General features: G+C 57.6%; 1 protein-coding gene across 5 annotated transcripts in view; it reads left to right on the top strand.

Moving 5' to 3' along the window:
• Positions 1–21,354, top strand: part of KAZN (kazrin, periplakin interacting protein) — a 1,000,963-nt gene that overhangs the window by 963,641 nt on the left and 15,968 nt on the right. For 4 of the 5 annotated variants that reach the window (XM_051834341.2, XM_051834342.2, XM_070079260.1 and 1 more), the window contains 2 exons: positions 16,297–16,502; positions 16,889–17,007. In XM_051834341.2, coding sequence (XP_051690301.1) covers positions 16,297–16,502; positions 16,889–17,007 — 325 coding nt within the window. Of the gene's footprint in view, positions 1–16,296; positions 16,503–16,888; positions 17,008–21,354 lie in introns of those variants that run through there. The other variant, XR_007914879.2, reaches the window with a different exon arrangement.

Genomic DNA, 21,354 nt, shown 5'->3' with positions numbered 1-21,354 from the left:
TGGGAAAAACAGTCTCTGGTCAGCAAGCCTTGGCCACGCGGCCTCGTGTCTGTTCCATGGACGTCTGAGAACACGTCTTTCTTATCAAGGCTCTGACAAGTTATGCAATGGAGAAAATATTTAATTTCCCCATCTGCATGTCTAAGGTCGTGGCCCCGCTTTGTCTCCAGGCCAAGGCTCTGCCCCCTGCAGGCTGGATTCCCGCTGCGGGCTCACTCAGCTCCGATGGGTGTGGACTTGCCCTTGTTTGCAGGGTCCCTGGGCCAGGGCGGCAGGGGACAGACGAGGGGACAGCACTTGTTTCAGAACCCAGAGCAGGGCCCCCCAGGCTTGGGGGAATCTGGGAGCAGCCGTGGAGGAGGGAAATGGGGTCTTATCTAGGGCTGCCCTCGGAAGCCTTGAGTCATCGCAGGATCTTGAGACCCCCAGGCCCCTCCCCCAGCCCGTGGTCTAGGGTGAGCAGGGAGACTCCGGGCCGGGGTCAGGGTGGCTGCAGCCAAGACTCAGGCGTTCGTCCTGGGCTCTGCCAGGCGTCGGTAGGGTTTCTGATGAAGGCACGGGTGACCCCGTATTTCCCAGACGTGGAGGCCCAGCATGTGGAGGGGGTGCCAGAGAACTGAGGACAAGGACTGGCTTCGGGCAGAACGGGACAGAACTGGGAGAGAGCGGTGTATGATTTCCTGATGTTTATGGAGTACCTGCTGGACCAGGCGTGTGCTGGGCACCAAACATGCGCTCATTAAGTCGTTCAGCAAACACTAACAGAACAGTTCCTTTGTGCTAAGCTTAGGGCTGAGAGCTGAGCATGCAGTGACCGTGAGATACTGCTGACTGCCCTAGGTCACCCTCCCCCAAGTCACAGGCTCTGTGTGACCATCTCCCCAGGCGAGGACACTGGGGCTCCCAGAGGTGACATACAGAGCCCGAGGAGACATGAGAGAGGGGACCAGGACAGGAATGGGGGCCGCACAGACTGTTGTGCGGAGCCACTGCTCGGGCAGATTCGATGGAAGACGCTGAAGTGATCGGCTGTTAGGATAGGGCTCGGCTCTCCCAGTTCCCAGTGTCCGGAGCTGCAGGGGGGCTGACGGGGAGCCGTTAACACAAGGGGCAGCCGCGCCCCGGGATCCTCGGCCCCGTGCTGCAGCTCTGATCATTTCTGGACTCCAGGAAGCCTCGTGCTGTGACCCCGGCGCCTCCTGCTATCACGGTTCAGGGGCGCCCTGGGAACAGCCAACGCGCCTTGGCCGAGGGTGGGTGGTTTGCCCTCCCTGGCTAAGAGGACGCCAGGCAAGGCGGGGACTCCCAGTGGTGCCCGGGGCCATAGGCTCGGGTCTGGGGGCCCCTGTCCCTGTGAGCAAAGGGACAAGGATGCACCCAGCCCTGTCACAAGGCCCCGGGCTCAGGGAGGCTCAGGCAGAAGGCATCTGAGATGTCCCCAGGCCTCTCCCCCCACCGCCGCCCGGTGCTCCCAGCGTGGCCCCAGGCTGAGCACACGCAGCTGGCAGGGGCCCCACGCGGGCCGTGGACAAGGAGCTCTTGCTGCCCATGCCCTGTGCTCAGAGGTCCACTCCAGCTGCCTGTGGGCTCTGCTTTCCAGGGCACCCTCCCCCACCCCCGCCCAGCCCCTGGCACAGAAGTTTACCTGGAAAAGAGATCAGAAAAGAGGGTCAGGGGTGAGCGTGCCCAGGGAGGCGGGCAGCTGGGAAAGATGGGCTTTGTCGCCAGTCAGACTCTAGGAGGGACTTCCCCAGGGGAGGCGCTGCTCCGGCCGTGGACAGCCTAGCGGGAGGGAAGCTGATGGTGCGCATTTTACCAGTGTGAATGGCTGTCCTGGGTTAACTGTGTTCGCCCTCCCGGGGCCCTCTCAGCATCTTCCCCTTGAGTCCCCAGCATCAGGAAGCACTTGCCAAGCTTCCCCCGGGGGCAGAGAGCTGGGCGGGGCGGAGCTGCCACCTGCAGGAAACCTGTCCCCTGCCCCTTGGGAAATTCTCAGCAGTGGGAGGAGGCGCCGAGGGAGGCGGGGGGCAGCCAGCAGCCACGGCAGGACAGCCATGCAGCCGACGCAGCCGGACCCGAAACGAAGGAAGGGGGCCAAAAACAGAAAGGGCACGGAGTCGTGATTGTGGGCGGGGCAGGGCTGTGCCGGGCTGTCCCGCTCAGAGCACGCCGGGAGAGAGGCACGTGGGTCTGTGGGGGCAGATTAAGATTGATTATTTATTTATTTAAAAGTCAGAATTGGGGCCAGCGCCATGGTGCAGTGGGTTAATCCTTCGCCTGCAGCGCCAGCATCCCATATGGGCGCCGGTTCTAGTCCCAGCTGCTCCTCTTCCAATCCAGCTCTCTGCTGTGGCCTGGGAAAGCAGTGGAGGATGGCCCAAAGTCCTTGGGTCCCTGCACCCATGTGGGAGACCCGGAAAAGGCTCCTGGCTCCTGGCTTCGGATCGGTGCAGCTCCTGCCATTGTGGCCATCTGGGGAGTGAACCAGCGGATGGAAGACCTCTCTCTCTGTCTCTCCCTCTCACTGTAACTCTACCTCTTAAATAAATAAATAAAATCTTTTAAAAAATAGAAAAAAAAAGAATTGCAGAGAGGGTGAAAGAGAGATAGAGAGAGAAATCTGCTAGTTCATTCCCCAGATGGCCACAATGGCCGGGGCAGAGCCAGGAGCCAGGAGCTTCTTCCAGGTCTCCCACATGGAGGCAGGGACCCAAGCACTTGGGCCATCCTCCGCTGCTTCCCTGGGTGCATCAGCAGGGAGCTGGATCAGAAGTGGAGCAGCTGGGACTCCAACTGGAGCCCATACGGGATGCTGGCGTCATAGGCCACAACTTCACTCACTTTGCCACAGCACCGGCCCCAGTACTCAGGTTTTTTTTTTTTTTTTTTTTTTGACAGGCAGAGTGGACAGTGAGAGAGAGAGACAGAGAGAAAGGTCTTCCTTTGCCGTTGGTTCACCCTCCAATGGCCGCCGCGGCCGGCGCACCGCGCTGATCCGATGGCAGGAGCCAGGAGCCAGGTGCTTTTCCTGGTCTCCCATGGGGTGCAGGGCCCAAGCACCTGGGCCATCCTCCACTGCACTCCTTGGCCACAGCAGAGAGCTGGCCTGGAAGAGGGGCAACCGGGACAGAATCCGGCGCCCCGACCGGGACTAGAACCCGGTGTGCCGGCGCCGCTAGGCGGAGGATTAGCCTAGTGAGCCGCGGCGCCGGCCCAATACTCAGGTTTTTAGCCTGGGCCCTCCAAAGGGTCCTCCTGGCCTGGAGCTAGGGTGCTGTGGGGTGGTGACAGGGCCCAGGTCTCTCTGCTGCCCGCATTCAAGGCACCCCACGAAGCTCTGCTGGGTTGGCAGGAGATGAAGCGGGGAGAGAGACCCCTCCCTCCCTGCCTGCCTTCCTCCCGAGAGCTAGCACTTAAGGGGCTCATTCTGCCCCAGGCAGCGGTGGGCTGCAGCCAGCTCCCATGGGCTCCAAGCTGACTATGGCCATGGCATCTGCAGGGATAGTCTCCCCACCACGGACCACGGCAAGCAAACGCTCCCACATAGTGTGCTTTCTAAAAACATGAGAGCATTTAGGCTGCTTAGGTAGGAGAGGTACCCCGTGAGCAAAACCACGCCCAGCTCCTGCCCACATGGTGTTCAGTCTAGGGGAGACACAGGCATTCATCAAAGAACTACACAAGCTCTAGTTACTCGCGGCTGTGAGAAGGGCCGTGCAGGAAAAGTGCCTGAAATTAAAGAGCTTTGGGAGCATGTGTGTGTGTGTGTGTGTAGGGTCAGGGCAGGTCCACCCCTTTAAGTGACCAGGGAAGGATTCCCTGAAAAGGACAACATAGGAACAGGGTCTTGAAGGCTGCCTAGGAGTTCACCAAGCAGAGAAGAGAGCTGTGGCCACCGCCAGGCAGGCGGAGAGAACAGCAGGTGCAGGGGGGCAGTTAGGCGCATCGGGATGTGCCGGTGGCACAAGGTGAGGCTGGCATGATGGGTGGGGCTGGGACATCCCGCACCTGTCAGTCACAGTCAGGAACTTGAACTGCACCAGGGAGCCACAGAATTTTGATCTCCTATCACAAGATTTTTAAAAAATCACTCTGGGCCCAAGGAGGATGGAGGGTGGAGGGCGAGGCAGGGCTCGGGGTGGGAGACAGCAGAGCCGAGCGGAGCTGGGCATCCAACAGCGGGTAGACTCTGGAAGGGTAGAGCTTCGCAGGGGAACTTTGAACTTGGCCTGACCCCACCGCGCTCACCGTTTGAGGTTGGGGCTTTGGTGGAGCAGCGGCAGCCCCAGCAGGTGCAGGGACACACCTGGCCCCTCCCCCTCCAGGGCAGCCCCTGTCATGGCGCCATCCCCAGCTCGGGCAGCCAGGACGCCTCTCGCATTCATGATGATCGCTTCCGCCCCGGCTCCCATGAAATCTCCTGGTTCCGTGGGTTTTCCCCAAGGAAGTCGATACCAGGGGCGTCCTGTCCGATGCCACGAAGTCCAGGGGATGTCACCCAGCCCGGCAGCTGGGCAGAGGCTGGAAGGTAAATGGTAAAATAAGGAAGCATTCTCTTTTTTTAAGGATTTTATTTGAGAGGTAGAGTTACAGACAGTGAGAGGAAGAGACAAAGAGAAAGGTCTCCCTTCCATTGGTTCACTCCCCAAATGGCTGCAATGGCTGCAGCTGCGCCGATCTGAAGCCAGGAGCCTGGAGCTTCTTCCGGGTCTCCCACGTGGGTGCAGGGGCCCAAGGACTTGGGCCCTCTTCTACTGCTTTCCCAGGCCACAGCAGAGAGCTGGATTGGAAGTGGAGCAGCTGGGACTAGAACTGGTGCCCATATGGAATGCCAGCGCCGCAGGCAGAGGATTAACTTACTGTGCCATGGCTCCAGCCCCAGAAACCATTGTTAATTGTTAGAGCACTAGGTCCTCCCCACAGCTCTGCCAGGGGCGTCTCTCGTGGGGCCTGGGGCACCAGGGTTAGAAATGTTCTTTCCATGTCGCCAACATTGTTGCATAGCTGGTTAAGCTACCGCCTACGCTGCCGGAATCCCATACAGGCATGGGTTCGAGTCCCAGCTGTTCCACTTCCCATCCAGCTCCCTGCTAATGCGCCTAGGAAGGCAGCAGAAGATGGCCCAAGTGCTTGGGTCCCCCTGCACCCAGGTGGGAGACCTGGAAGAAGCTCCTAGCTCCTGGCTTTGGGCTGGCCTAGCACAGCCATTGCAGCAGTCTAGGGAGCAAACCAGTAGGTGGAAGATCTCTCTCTCTCTCTCTCTCTCTCTGCCCCTCTCGCTCTGTAACTTTGACTTTCAAATAAATAAATAACTCTTTAAAAAAAAAAAAAAAGCAAAACAAAGAATTCCAGGCCTAGAAGGGGCCAAGGAGGCCGCCTGGTCCAACCCTGTGTCTTGAGCAGAACCGTGCTGGGGGGAGGGGCATGGTCTGTGTCTCAGTGAGGTCCTGGACCCAGGGCAGCGATCCCACAGAGGCTCTGGGGCGCCTGTGTCCCGCACGGGCATCCCCAGGATTGAGTCCCAGCTGCTTCGCTTCTGATCCACTCCCTGCTAATGCGCCAGGGAGGCAGCAGATGACGGTCAAGTACAAGTTCCTGCCACCCACGCGGGAGACCTGGATGGAGCTCCGGGCCCCAACCCTAGCTGTTGCGAATATTTGGGAAATGAACCAGCAGGGGGTTTCTCTCTCTCTCTCTCTCTCTCTCTCTCTCTCTCTCTCTCTCAAATAAATACATAAATAAAACTTTGTCTAGAAACACAGAGGCTCCACGGAGAGGAACTTGACTGGGAGATCCTCCTGCTCCCCGCCCTGCCTGGGGAGGGGGCAGCCCTCACTCCTGGTGGGAACTTTTTTTTTTTTTAAAGAAAATTTTGTTTATTTATCTGAAAGTCAGAGAGAGGGAAGGTCACTCTGCTCCTTCACTCCCCAGATGTCCACAGCGGCCAGGGTTGGGCCAGGCTGAAGCCAGGAGCCAGGAGCTTCACCCGGGTCTCTTACAGGGGCGGCAGGGGCCCAAACATTTGCACCATCTTCCACTGCTTTTTCCCGGGTGCAGGGAGCTGGGTCAGAAGTGGAGCAGCCGGGACTCCCCATATGGGACGCTGGTGTAGCGGCTAAGACCGCCACCTGCGATTTTACCCACTACACCACAGCGCCAGCCCCATAGGCTTGGGGTCCTGGCTCTCTCGGGTAAGAGGCCCAGGTGCCCGACTCACAGTGGCTGCTCCCGACTCACAGAGGGCGGGCATCTTTCCTCGCTCTCGCTGGACCCTGGACGCAGGCCCAGGGACCCCCACCTGCCAGCCCCTGAGGTGACAAATGTCAAACTCAGCGCAGGGGGAAGAGGGGCTGTTTCAGGAGCATAGAGCTGCAGCTTCTACCAGACATGGGCGAAGGCACTGGGGGCCTTTCTGACCATCAGCTCTGGGCATCACCCACACTGCGGCCATCATCCCAGCCCAGGGTTCACTCTGGCCAGGGGCCACCATCATGCTCTTCCAAGCAGCTCCATGGTTCAGTATCCCAGTGCCTCGGGGTCTGGTGGGCAACCCTGTCAACCTGAAGAGCGATTAGCAAGGGAGTCTCCAAGGAATGAGGGCATTGATTCGGGGACCACAGAGCACAGCGCCGGGGTGCACCATGGGTGTATCCAAAGACTGAGGTGGGGTGCTTTAAAAGCAAAACGAGGCAGAATGAATAAGATATATATATATATATTTTTTTGACAGGCAGAGTGGACAGTGAGAGAGAGAGACAGAGAGAAAGGTCTTTCTTTGCCGTTGGTTCACCCTCCAATGGCCGCCGCGGCCGGTGCACCGCAGTGATCCGATGGCAGGAGCCAGGTGCTGGCTTGGAAGAGGGGCAACCAGGACAGAATCTGGCGCCCCGACTGGGACTAGAACCTGGTATGCCAGCACCGCAAGGCAGAGGATTAGCCTAGTGAGCTGCAGCACCGGCCTAAATAAGATATTTTGCAACCACCCTTGGACATAGGGCTGAGAGCAAGAGTGGCCCCAGTCCAGGCTGAACACACAGGAGCGGGCAGATGTCGCTGGGGGAGTTCTGTGTCCGGTTGTGGTGGCCTTGGTACAGTCCGAGGTTCGGGCGGAATGTTTTGTGACAGTTACGATGGGGCGATCATGTGTGGGAACCCTTCCTTCGTAATCTCCTGGATTTATTTATTTGTTTGAAAGGCAGAGCAAGTGTGAGAGAGAGCTCTCTATCCACTGATTCATTCCCCAATAGCTGCAATGTCCAAGGCTACTCCAGGCCAAAGCCAGGAGCCAGGAACTCCATCCCGGCCTCCCACGTGGGTGGCAGGGGCCCACGTACTTGGTCCGTCTTCTGCTGCTTTTCCAGGCACATTAGCAGGGAGCTGGATCAGAATCAAGGGCTCTGATGTGGGATGTTGGCATTGCAAACCGCGGTTTAACTCACTGTTCAACCCCAACACCAGCCCCTATTTTTGTTAGGGTTGACCTAGTGGCTCCATCTTGATTCTAGAACTTCACCAGTCCACAAAGACAGGCAGGCAGCAGTACAGAGCCCTGGGTTACGTGTGCACCAGTCCTCCCCCGTGTCCACCTCCACCAGTCCGTCGCCATCAGATGTCCCTGGATCCCATGAAGTTGTGTCTTGGTGATGTGGTCTCATTGTCTCTGTGTGTGTCTCTCACGCTGACCCGTGTCAGGGCTCCTAGCTCCCCAGCCACCTCCCAGCCCCGGAGAGCAGGTCTCCACATCCCCCTCACCCGCCCATCTCTTGCCGGTTCTACCTGTCCCTGCCAATAACCTCTAGTAACAAAGCCGAGGTATCCGAGAACAGGGAGAGGCTCTTCCTACCGCGGGAGGTGGGAGTCGTAGACGGCGGCCCAGCCCCCACACGAACTCACTGCAAATGTCAGGTGACCTCGCTGAGCCTTGGGTTCCCATGGGAAGTGTGCCCTTTGCCCTTTTAGCCCTGGGCAAGAGCAAGATAACCTGAACCTCCTCATGAGAATAGCCAGGTGTTTCATGATTGCATCTGTCTTGGGAACAAAACCAAATAGAACCAGAAAGGGCTGGGCTGGGAAGAAAATGGTGCAGTTGGTCCAGTTCCCATAAGCCGGGCTTTTGCCATCACTAACAACACTGAGCATCACGGGGGGCCTGGCCCGGGTAAGGAAGCCCCAGGGAGATGTGGCTGCTGACCTCAGAGACCGCGGCAGTGCAGGGGACAGAGCCTTACCCGGCTGTGGCAGCCCAACATGCAGAGCGGCAAGGGGACAGCACTGCGGCCAGGGGACATCCACCGGGAGCTGTGGCAGAGACAGACAGACTGAGAGGGGCCGCCCTCTGCAAAGCCGCCACAGCTAAACTCAGACGGACATTTCAGTGCATCGCCAGCCTCACAAAAATCGAGGGCAGTCCCCGAGACATCTACAAGAGGACTTGAAAGAGTTCACAGAAAATGGAATGCAAAGCCAAGTTTATTTTGGTGCAAAAGAAATGTTGAAATCCACGCATAGCTTCGCCGTAATGTGAACGTTCCGCAGGCTTTTTGAAGATCCCCCCTCATAGGCATGCATCTGAAAAAAATGTTGCACCGAAATAACGCGTGCTTTAATTCCATTTTCCATAAGCATTTTGGAGTATCCTCACACAGATAAGACAGCTGTGAGCTGTCGCTGTTCCAGGAAGCTCGGGCCCCTGTCCCTGGTGCTGAACCAAAAAAAATAAGGACACAGTTTGAGAGTAGAGGAAAGTTGAGTCCACCGACAGATGAGGATGAGAGCAGACCTCGGGGTCTCCACCCACAAGTGAGGATGGTCTGAAGGCGGCTGCTTTCACAGCAGATGCAGACGAAGCAGCAAGTCTTTAGGGGTGGCTGTGATGAGGTCTAAAACCCGCCATCCAGGTGCTCAGTTTGCCACCCAGTCCTAGAACCGGCCTGCAGGTGGCCAGATAGACGCTGCCTCGGCTGGGTTGCTCTGCTCTGGCTGCCCGGAAGAGCAGTGGAGAGAGGGGTTCAAGCATTCCTGGGACCTGGGTGGAAACAGTGTAGCCTTGAAGCCTAAGGTAGCCTCCTGCTTAGTGAAAGCCACCTGGGAAACATCAGGTGGCAAGAATTCATGAGAGTGAAGCCGTGCGCTGTGGGACTTTGCTGCCTTGCATTGATCACACTGCGGACCGGCTCCTGTAACTGTTACATCATCCCGTGCCTGGTTACACCACCAGAGCACGGGCAATGAGTGACGCCCAACTGCAAAATGTGGTGCTGTCCCAGGCTCCGACGCTGATGTCAGGGCGTGGAGCCATGGGCGAGACGGAGGGACTTCACTCAGCCAAAGTCACTCAGACGGGAAGGAAGCAGTCCCTGGTCCCTGGTCCCTGGTCCCTGGTCCCTGGCCCTGCCTCCTCCTCTCCTCTGAACCCGCAGGAAATGAGTGTATTCTCCTGGGAGGAGAGCGTGTAGGCCTGAAGATTCCCACAAGTTGAGATCAAAGATGAGTTCAGCATTTGAGTGAGAGTCAGCAAAACCAGGCGGCAAATTGGGAGCTCCAGGGGCTTTGCTGATGTAATATTTATCAGGATCAACAATGACTGGCAGTTTTCAAAATTCACCAAACACTAAAAGGAATCTAGGATGGGGCCAGTGTTGTGACGGTGCAGGTAAAACCACTGCCTGTGACGCTAGCATCCCATATGGGCACTGGTTCGACTCCGGGCTGCTCCACTTCCCATCCAGCTCCCTGCTGACGGCCTGGGGAAAGCAAGGGAGGATGACCCAAGTGTCTGGGCCCCTGCTACCCACACGGGAGACCTGGAAGAAGCTCCTGGCTTGCAGTCATCTGGGGAGTGAACCACACATGGAAGATCTTTCTCTCTCTCCCTCTCCATAAACTCTTTCAAATAAAGAAATAAATCTTAAAAAAAAAGAAATCTAAGATGAAATCATAGGCAAAAGTCAACAAGAAACTGTATGCAAAGACCAAGCAAACTTGAAAAGGAACGAAATAGAACTCTTTAGAAATAAACACAGTGGATGACATTCTGAACAAATACACGAGTGCCTGGATTCAACAGCAGACTAAATAAAAGAGGCAATCCTAGAAATGGAAAATGGGTCTAGGGAAGTTACCAGGAGAGATAAGGAGATGAGAAACACAGAGCAGAAGTTAGAGCCGCCCCAGCTGATAGGCAAGTGTTGTCATGGGCACTTGAGTTAGAACAGGAACTCAGGCCCTCAGGTGTGCCAGCCGGATGTGAACGCCCACGGCCACGTGTGGCTCATAGCTGCAGCACGTTTCCATCATCACATGTCTATTGGAGAGCTCCAGGCTGTAAAATAGGAGAGCTAGGAAATCCATCCGCACGTCTAACTGGGCTCCCAGACGGAGCAAACAGCGAGAAGGGAGGAGAGGTCTTATGTTAAGAGAAGCTGAGAATATTCAGAAAACGAACCTCTAGACCCAGGAAGCTCTATTTATATCAGTCAGAGGGAATCCACATCTGGCCACATTGTTTTGAAACTGCAGACAATAAAGCAAAAGGAAAGCTTAAATGTCCCTAACAAAAGAGCAATTAGACTGGCAGCTGACTGAAGGGGGCGGAGAGACAGAAAATAACCGAGCCCTGTCTTCAAAGTACACAAAGGAGACCACTAGGCATCAAACTGCCCTGCAAAGCCCCCTGAAGAAGGGAGGTGATAGACGGACTTCTTCCAATCAACAGGAGTTTGAAGAACTTATTACCAAAGCGCTTTCAATCAAAGGGATTTGTAAATCATATTTATTCCAGAAGGAAAGTCTGGGACACACAAAAAGATCATGAACAAAGAAATTGGTAAATATGTGGGCAAATTATTTTAAGAATATATCAGTACGGGGGTCAGCACTGTGGCATAGCAGGTAAAGCCGCCGCCGCCTGCAGCGCCAGCATCCCATGTTGGAGCTAGTTTGAGCCCTGGTTGTTCCACTTCCGATCCAGCTCCCTGCTGTGGCCTGGGAAAGCAGTGGAAGATGGCCCAAGTCCTTGGGTCCCTGCACCCACATGGGAGACCCAGAAGAAGCTCCTGGCTCCTGGCTTCGGATCGGCACAGCTCCAGCTTTAGGCCATTTGGGGAGTGAACCAGTGGATGGAAGACTCTCTCTCTCTCTCTCTCTCTCTGCCTCTGTAACTCTGCCTTTCAAAAAAATAATAAATCTCTTTTAAAAAAGAATATATTGATAGAGAATAATCAGGCTGATAATGTCTAAATTACGATTCTTTTAAGATTTGTTTATTTGAAAGGCAGAGTTGGAGAGAGAAAGAGATAAAGAGAGAGGTCTTCCATCCATGGTTCACTCCCCAGATGGGAGTGACTAAGCCCACGGTGCCACAATGCCGGCCCCATTGGTGTTTTTTTTTGTTTGTTTGTTTTTGTTTTTTTTTTTTGAAAACAGGCCTCAGACACTGGACACAGTAGCAGGAGACCAATGAGTGCGATCAAAGTTAATATGTTTTATGTAATTCTTACTGTTTAGGACAGGACATTCACGTATCAGTCAACTCTAGGTGGTTAATTAAACACGTGTAGTAAGTTTCCAAGGGTTCCAAGCACCACAGCCTGCAGCAGAATCCCTGAAGGTGCTGGGCCTACGCCCCCACCTCTGCTCCAGGGCTCCCAGGATGCTCACGTCTAACCAATCCCCAGCTGGGTCTGATGCTGCTGGCCCAGCGGCGACGCCGTGTGAGCGAGTGACCAAAAACAAGGAAGTAGAGAGCTCATCTTCCACTCCAGAGGGGAAAAATGGAATGAGAAAAGGAACATTTATTAAAAAAAAAAATCTTTAAAATCTCCTTCCATCTAAAACAGCTCCATCCAGTAGAAATGTACACACGCCACGTGTAACACAACTTTTAGAACTTGCAGTAACCACATTTAAAAAAGCAACATGCCCATAATATTATTTTACTATGTGATCAATCTTGGATCCTACCAGATACAAAAGTTACTATTGAGACATGATACATTTTTTGGTATTCATACTGTTAAAAATCAGTGTTTTGTGCCCAAGGCATTTTGCAAATCAAGGTAGCCACATTGCAATGCCCAGGAGGTACCGTGGCCTGCAGCCATCATGGTGGACAGAGCAGCTCTGGGCCGTCTGTGACACAAGCCTGAGGAGGACACAGGCACCCACCCTTCTCTGAGTGTTCCCAGCCCACCAGCCATGGGTGAGAACACATTCCCAAGGTCACTTGGCTGGGAACCAGCAGGCCTGGGAGCCAAGCCCAGGTCCCTTGTAATCGACGGCCAACCTCGGAATCTCCAGGCATGGGCTTTCTGACTCTTTTAAAGATTATTTATGTACTTGAAAGACACGGTTACTGAAAGAGAGAGAGAGAGAGAGAGAGAGAGGCCTTCCATCTGCAGGTTCACTCCCCAAATGGCTGCAATGGCAAGGGATGTGCCAAGCCAAAGCCAGGAGCCAGAAGCTTCTTCAAGGTCTCCCGTGTGGGTGCAGGTACAAAGCCTAAGGACTTGGGCCACCTTCCGCTGCCTTCCCAGGTGCGTTACCAGGGAGCTGGATGGGAAGTGAAGCAACTGGGAATTGAACCGGCACCCATATGGGATGCCGGCACTGTAGGCCGGGGCTTTAACCTGCTGCACCACAGCGCCAGCCCTTTCAGGCCTTCTCATGACTAGTGACACCCCGATAGCCAGGCTCAGTGGTTCAGCACTAATACAGCATGGTGTCTGCATGTGCTACGTGTGTGCGTGCATGTGTGCATGTGTGTGTGCGTGTGTGTGCATGTGTGGAAGCAGGTGGGGCAATGTGGTGCCTCTGTCTGCTAAGTTCCCACAGTCCTGTGGGCATGTACAAGGTGGTTCCTGGAGTCTCTCTACCCTGCAGGTTCTCCTCTCTCTCCCTCTCTCTCTTTCTCTCTCTTTCTCTCTTAGTGGCCAAACAATGCCCAAGCCCCAGGGGAGGGGCCCTGTATGCCCACTAACAGCCCCCCTTGACTGAGGGCCTGCGGTGGCTCCCCGTTCAGACTGAGTAATATTCGGATCAACCTAGGAGGTAGAGTAGCATTATACCCATTCTGTAGATGGAAAAACGGAGTCTGCAGAATCCACGACCTAGGTCTGTACAGCTCCAAAGCCCGGTCTAAATGCATGGCAAGGACCTCATGTCTGGGGGTTGGGTGCTCTCATTTGACCTTGCGTCGCCTCTCATCTCAGAAGCAAGTCACAGAGGTAGGGCTCAGCGACAGTGAGAAGACAGGGGAAGCCAGCCAAGCTGAAGCTGCCCAGGGGCTGCTCAGGTCTCTCCAAGCCTGGGGAGGCCTGGACCGCCCCAGCAGGCTGAGCCACTGTTCCCTGGGAGCCTGACTCCGCACGGGGGCACTGGGCCCCTGTCCCTGGCCGGGCAGCCCTCTCCCCGGGAGAAACCTGGGTTACAGAGGCAGCTGCTGCTGCCCTCTGGTTCTCCCAGGCACAGCGCAGCCCTGTGCTCCAGCCGGCCACGCCCCCAGGACCCAGTGAGACCTGTGACCCAGCCAAGAAGGGACATGCAGTAACACGGGCAGTGGCCAGTCCAGGCGCAGCCAGCCTCAGCACACTCACTGCCACTAAGTCTCCACTCTACAGAGGGGGAGACTGAGGCACAGGCGGGGCGGGCATGGGGAGACGGACTGAGATGGGAGTGTGTGGGAGTGTGTGGTTCCCCCGAGCCATGCAGCCACCTTCAGAGGGGCCCTCCGAGAGTTTAGGCTGGGAAGGCCAGGAGCTTTGCCACTGGACACAGTAAGATTTCTGGCCTTGGCTTTTTCAGTCTCAAACCTAAACCCTCATCTGAAGATCTAGACTCCACAGTCCCTCCAAAGCCGGAAACTTGCTGAACACAGCCAGGCTAGAAAAGTCCACATTGTGAAACTTTGCTTCATTCACAAAACTGTTGGAAATATTGCATAAGATTTCCGGTTTTGTGTGTAAGATATTATGGGATACAAATGAATTTAATATTTAAACTTGGGTCCATCCCCAAGGTAGCTCATTATGCATATGCAAATATTCCAAAATTTAAAAAAAGTGAAACACTTCCGGTCTCAAACATTTCAATGAGGATTACTTCACCTGCAGAGTCCATGTAGGCAACTCAGGAGTCAAAAGCGTGCACGCTCAGATTCTCTTGCACACTCATCCACGCGCGTTCACACACGTGCACGCTGACCCCCTCGCCCTTTCCAGAGACTTTTCCCACGGGTCCACCTAATTAGGAGTCTGTGCTATTTGTATTCATGGACACATAGTTGTACACGTTTTATGTGCGTATAATTTTAGTGGGGGCGACACCGGACCTCCTGTTCTGCCCCTTTTCACTCAGCTATGGACAGTGCCTGCTTTCCTACTGTCGCTCCCCCTCTTCGTGGAGGAACGACACAGGACCCTGCATTGTTCTTTCGTCTGCTCGGCCCTCCCCAGGTTTGCTGCTGGTTCTTCCCGGGTTGGCTACCGTCCCTTCCACCTCCGTGGAAGGGCGGTTCCCCCTGCCACTTTCCCCACTTCCGCGGGGGAGCGGCACACCGCCGGCCGGCTCTCTCGGGGGCTGCTCAGGTGTTCCTTCAGATAGATGTTCCTGGTGCATGTTGTCTCTCTCCTCCTTTATAGTCCTCTTCCACCAATCCCAACTCTGCTACCCACACGCCGAGTACGCTGCTCTCCTCCAATCAGGAGCAGGTCCTGCTGTTTATTGGTTGAACTGGAGGCAACTGTGTAGAAGCTGTTTCCTCCTCTCCCAGCGCCATATTGTGGGAGAGCAGATGCATAGAATAAGTTTTTTTTTTTAAATGTATTTATTTGAAAGTCAGAGTTACAGAGAAAGGAGAGGCAGAGAGAGAGGTCTTCCATCCAGTGGCTCACTCCCCAACTGGCCGCAACGGCCGGAGCTGCACCAATCCGAGGCCAGGAGCTTCCTCCAGGTCTCCCACATGGGTGCAGGGGCCCAAGGACTTGGGACATCATCCACTGCTTTCCCAGGCCACAGCAGAGAGCTGGATGGGAAGTGGAGCAGCCGGGTCTCGAACCAGCGCCCATATGGGATGCTGACGCCGCAGGCCAGGGCATTAACCCGCTGCACCACAGCGCCGGCCCCAAGAATAAGTCTTAATTCCAGTAACTTAGTCTAGTCCGAGTTGCTCCCAGTTGCTCCCCACACCTACACCAAAAAAAAAAAAAATGACTCTCCCGGGACCTATTCTTAGCAATGGTGCCTCACTCACCCTGGTGAACATCAAATTCTCGCCACTTACACCCTTCCCAGCGTTAAGTTTTCCAATTTCCTCTTTATGAAACGATACATATCGATTCCGGGATCTTGAGGCTGCGTGAAGGTGTAGCAAGGAGAAACACTGCTCTCGGGAGTCAGTGTCCAAGCACACGTGTCTGGTTCTAGCCAGGCGCCCTCCCGGTGTCGGTGCATAAGCATCTGTGACATCGTTGGGATGACTTACACCTCACGGTGGCCACCGCGTCATTCCAATCAGGCCCCTGGCGCAACACGTGGCGTTGCTCGCGGAGTGGAATTTGCCCGTTCGGCTTGATTTGACTCTGTTTTCGAGAGCCTGCACAGACTGAACGCTGCAGGTTCACAGGTGTTGATGGTGACCCTGGAAGGAGAATGGGTGGGAAACGGGGCCGGGGGGGGGGGAGGGGTGGCCGCGTCCTGTTTGCGAGGGCCGCTGCCCAAGTCACATTCCAGGTGATGGGAAATGGAACTGGGGCTCCACGCATGCTAAGAAATCCCCGGGTGGCCCAAAGATGATTCCTGCTCCGTGCTCACCTTGGGGAAAAGTGGGAAAGGACCCCCAGGTATGTCAGTAGCAGGCAGGTGGAGCGAATTACAGGGCACCCGTTAGAGGAGCCCGGGCAGCCTGCAGGTACTGGGCTCCCGAGAGGCGGCCACCCGCCACCTAAGGGAGAGGGCGGCTTCAGGGCGCGTGCAGTATGTGAGCGCGTGGGGCTGTGCGTTTGTGGCCGTGAGTGTTTGCTGCTGTCTCGAGCTGACATTATTCAATATTTCAATCCCTCCCTGGAAGAAGTTGGTTCTTTTCCTTAGAAGCGGTAGAGATTGCTTTTGCAATGGGGAGAGAGGCGGCAAAAGAAAACAACAAGCCATTTTGACTTTGAAGAGCAGAGATGTGTGATGGGGGTGGGACAGGAAGCCATCCTGGGCTCCTCCTGCGGCCACGGGCACAGCCTCCCCTGCCCCTGCCCTCCTGCCCTAGCTGCTTCCCCCCCCCCAGCACACGTGTGTGCTTGTGTGTTGCAGACTCGGACAGCCAGTGCAGCCCCACGCGGCAGAGCCTCAGCCTGTCGGAGGGCGAGGAGCAGACGGACCGCCTGCAGCACGTGGAGCTGGTCAGGACCACGCCCATGTCCCACTGGAAGGCTGGCACCGTGCAGGCCTGGCTGGAGGTGGTCATGGCCATGCCCATGTATGTCAAGGCCTGTGCAGAGAACGTGAAGAGCGGGAAGGTAGGTGGCTCCGGCCGCGGTGGGACGCCCCCCATGCACCTTCCTCACCCCTACGCTGGGCGCAAGCTGGGAGGTTGGGCACTGATGTTCCCAAAACATCATTATGTCCTAGCAAGGCTCACAGCCCTTCTGGGCCGCCGCCGCATCACCTGTGACATGGGGCCAGCCCCCTACCTGGCTGGGGCGGGGGGACAGGCTCTTCCGGCCTGGTCGGGGATTCCGCCCGACCTCATGGGGCACAGATGGGCTGATCAGGGATATGCCCTGACTGTCCGGAAACTGAGCGGGGAGAGGGGAGAGGAGCCCATGGGCGCAGACCCTGTGGGGGCGGGGCCTGGGAGGCCCCTCCCAGCACTCAGTCTCCGCCCACCCCCACCCGGGAGCAGGTGCTGCTGAGCCTGAGTGATGAGGACCTGGAGCTGGGCCTGGGCGTGTGCAGCTCCCTGCACCGGCGCAAGCTTCGCCTGGCCATTGAGGACTACCGGGACGCCGAGGCGGGCAGGAGGTGAGCCCACCGTGCCGGGCCCTGGCAGGAAGTGCCCGCGTCCTCCCAAGGCCTCCAGGGCATACGGAGAGGTGAACGGGGCGCTGTGGCCTGGGCCAGGGGCAGGGGACATTGGGCGTGACCAAGATGGCCCCTGTCCTGCTCCAGCCCGCCCCCTCCCAATAGTGAGATGGACACACAGGGAAGACATGAGCCCCCCGCCCTCCCCGAGCACCTCATCCTCACGCAGCCAACCCCAGCCGGTCTGCAGACTGGGCCAAAGTGTCCGTCCCGCCCACGTCACCTCCATTTCGGCTCTTACCATTCCTGGGTGAGGAAAGCCGGCGCAAAGCAGGGAGCATCGGCCGCAGGCAGAGAAGACACTGGGCGCACGTGAGCCCACATCTTCCACGGAGGAGCAGGCTGGGTGGGAGGGGCTCCTGTTAGCAAGCTCACCCGGGAAGGGCCAGAGTCCCGTCCCTCAGGGGGGTCCCTGCCAGGCCACCTCCCCCGACCCTACCTCCTCTAGTCTCTCTGCTGACCCCTTGTGAGGAGAATCTACTGGGTGGGGGGGGCGCTCATTCACCAAATGGCTCCCGGGAAAGGGAGGGAGCCGCCACGCCCACCTGCCCGGGCCTCCGCGTGCAGCAGGGGGAGGAAGGCGCTCTGTGAACCTGACCCTTGGCTTCTGCACAATCGCTCGCCATCCCCCTGTGCGGTTAATTCATCGGACCTGGCGTGGGCTGTTATCTGCAGAAGCAGCTCTGTGGATTGAGGGAGGGGTTGGGAATCAGGCTGGCTTGGAAGCAAGGAAGCCACATCCGCCTGTGGGTGGGAGCGAGTCCTCGGCGTGATGACGGGTGCAGCAAATACCGACCGGAGACCCGGTCAGGAGCGTGGGCAGCAATGAGGTCCCGGCGGCTGGGGACAGGGCTGAGGGACAGTGGAGGAGGGGTGGGGTGCACCTGCTGGGCGTCTCTCCTGGGGGTCCCTCCTGCAGCTCACTCCCCGCCCACTTCCTAACCAGCACGCCCACCCTCCCAGCCCTCCTAAAAGCCCTCATCATCCAGCTGCCCCAAGGCGAGGGCCCCTCTGCTCCCAACCCCAGGCCCAGCGGGGTCTACAAAGGCTGCCAGCTGTCTGGCCGCCGCCCCAGCACCCCTCATTCCGGCGTCTTGCTGTGCTCAGGCCGCCATAAAATACCAGGACTGGGCCCTCGCGGCCCAAACGCGCTCCTCACAGCTGCGGAGGCTGAAGTCCAAGGATGTGAATGAGGGCTCCCTTCCCAGCAGGGCCCTCAGATAGCAGAGGGAGAGACAGAGACGGAGCTCCAACCCTCTGCCGTCTCTTCTCACACGGGCACCGATCCCACCCTCATGCCTGAGTCGCCCCGCCCCCACAGGCCCCACCTCCCAGTGCCGTCACACTGGGGTCAGGGCTTCAACGTGGCGATTTCAAGGGGATGAATAATGAGTCCCTAACCGCGGCTAAAACAGTGGCCCGAGACCTCCAGGAACACAAGTCCGGGGTCAGGCCAGTGTTCGTGGGGCTTGCAAGCCCCCGAGAGCCATGAGCAGGGTTGTCCTGGGGGCCGGGGAGCCCCAGCGTCAGACCCCCCCACCCGGGGAAGCAGAGGCACCCCGCCCGTTCTGAGCTGCCTTGAGTCAGGTGCCCTGTCTGGGAGTCTGTCTCCCACCTGTGAAGGGCGGGGTTGAGTTAGAGCCTGGTTCTTAGGCTCTGAGAGATGACACCCGCCCTGAGACTCTAAGAAGAGCTCTTGACGCCGTCCCGGGAGGAGACACACGAGCTGTCATGGCCGCACGTGCCAGGACCCTCCACCCCACCCAGGAGCCTTCAAGAGTATTTCCAGTCCTGACCTCTGTGTGTCCCTGAGTGCAATGTTGCCCTGTCTGGGCGTGGTCTCCTTATCTACAAAATACTGACAGCAAAGCCCACCCACCCCTGGGCAGCCCCCGTGACACCATCAGTGCAGGAGATAGAGGTTCTCACCCCATTTTAAAGATGCGAAAGGTGAGGTGCCCCAGCTCCATGCAGAGCCATGCTCCAGGACATCAGGGTGCAAGTCTATGGCCTCTCCACCACCCCCACGCCACCTCCCTACCGAGAGCAGCGCGTTCTGCTACTGTGAACTGGGGAGCTCTGGGTGCCTCCCAGATCCGTGCTAAGGGGTCTTTTGGGCCTCACAACTCCACGAAGGAAGTGCGATTGTCCCATTTTACAGATGGGGACACTGGGTCCCGGGGAGCGACATCCCACAGCTAAGGGCAACAGATTCCTGTTTCCGGGGCTGAATGCAACCCAGGCCACATCCACTTCCCAGGCTCTCGTGTGGCCCCAGCATGAGGAGGGGTGATGGCAGATTTTTCTAAAGCGTCTGAATTACTGTTAAGCTGCGCTGCCTTGCGCCACTCGGGCTCCGACGAGCGCTCAAACCCACAGCTGGGAAAGTGCGGCCCAGCCGAGGCCGCACAGGGACAGCTGTGATGAAGAGAACATTCTAGAAGGGCAGGAACACATTAACTGTAGACACACAGATGCCACTGCTGGTTATAGACGGGCCTCTCAAGGAGGTTAAGCGGGGGCCCCCCAGCCGCCACCCCAGATCTGGGGCCACCACTGGGCCAACCCCTCTCCAGACAGGAGAGGAGGCCACCCCGCCTGCTCTCAGGATCCAGCCTGGCCCTCTAGCATCTCACAGCATCAGAGAGCCACTTCCTGCCCCAGCAAGAGAGCCCTGAGGCTGGACCCTGGGTCACGCCCCTCTGTGACAAGCTGGCCTGGCCCTGGAGGGGCAAGAGGGCATCTGCCCTGGGGTTTTTCATTCTCAATGGGGGCTTGTCATGACCGGAAGGTTCCAGTTCAGGAGCCCCCAGGGCTGGACTGGAACCAAAGCCCTGCTCACCGCACCCCTGCCCCGGCGCCATCCCCCTGTTTGGTTATAAAGTGAACTGTGGTGGGGACCCTGGGGGTTCATAGACAAGCCAAACCCAGGCCTGCCCTCCAGGGGTTCACACTCCTGCTGGGAAGATCAGCAATGGGCCTCAGCTGGCAGGTGCACCCACAGGGACTCCCGGGAGCACTGGGCATGGAGCAGGAACCCCGCCCAGCACAAAACCCCGGAAGGCTTCTGGCACTCAGACGTTTCAGCAGAGTGCAGGCGTGAGCCAGGCGGAAAGGCTGCGTGGGGTGGAGAGCCGGCCGTGGGCAGGAGCCATGCAGCAGGCGGCGTGGAGCTGGGAACCCACCCTGCCCTTAGCCTCTCTCCCAGCGAGTGTTCAGTGCGTGCTGTCCGCGCGGCCCTGCACCGAGTGTTAAGCTGTGAACGCCGTCCCTGTCCTGAGGGACCTCATAGGCTAGGGCTGGGGGGAGGGAGAAGCTGAGCCAGCAGCAAAGCCATTTCTGATGTGCAGTGTCAGGGAGAACTCAGGCCGGATTGGGGGGGCTGGGGTTGGACACCCCAGGGAGCAGAAGGGCTGAGCCACAGCAGGGCTACAGGGAGCCGGGGCAGGATGCCATGGGCTCAGTGGGTCCCGGGAAATGCCACCCGCCCCCCATGACTCCCCACCACCCACCAAGTGCAGAGGGGGAGGGGAGGGCCGGCGTGCGCAGGGCCGTGTGGTTCCTCCAGGGACTTGGGGTTTTATCCTGAGAAAGGAAGCCAGCGAGGGCATTCCACGGGGAGTGACAGGATCTGACGGACGACTGTAGAGAGAGGACCAGCTGGCCACCGTGGGGAGCATGAATTCAAAAGGGGCGGTGGTTGGAAAGTGGGGGCAGAGTCAGAGGAGGTGGCAGAACCCCCTCGCTGGGGACAGGTGTGGCTTGGGACAGGAGAGAAGGGGAGCGAGAGAGGACACACGGGCCCGGATGGAGCACTGGGGCAGGGCAGTGAGGACAGGGCTCTCTGAGGAGCTCGGATGGTGGTGGGGAGGCAGCCGGGACCCTGGGGAGCAGGGATGCCCGAGACAGCCAGCAGGCGCCGAGAGGGCTGCTAGTTAGGCGCTGGGAGAGGAACAGGCACTCAGGAGGAACTCTGAAGAAGCCCAGAGCTCTGGACACAGCCTGGTACAGGGAGAGGCACGTGTGGACCAACATGAGCCCCCTGCCCGGGAGCTGCTCAGCCGCCATCCTTGGAAGAAAGAGGGGGCGCCATGCGGAGCCATTTAGGGCCGTCCACAGAGGTTGGTGCCATCAGCTCTCTGGCTGCTGCCCTGGGGAGCGGGAGCCCACCACATCCCTGTCACTCGGTGATCTCATCCTGGTCCCAGTGGCTCCTACTTGGGCATCCCTGCTCGCCCACCTGGAGGTGGCCCAGGTGTGGCTGCAGGGTCTCCATGCTTTCTGCGA

This window comes from Oryctolagus cuniculus, chromosome 7 (assembly GCF_964237555.1).
Source record: "Oryctolagus cuniculus chromosome 7, mOryCun1.1, whole genome shotgun sequence".
NCBI classification, from domain to species: Eukaryota; Metazoa; Chordata; class Mammalia; order Lagomorpha; family Leporidae; genus Oryctolagus; species Oryctolagus cuniculus.
The sequence above is the reverse complement of the archived record's forward strand: the minus strand, read 5'-3'. Positions and strand labels throughout refer to the sequence as shown.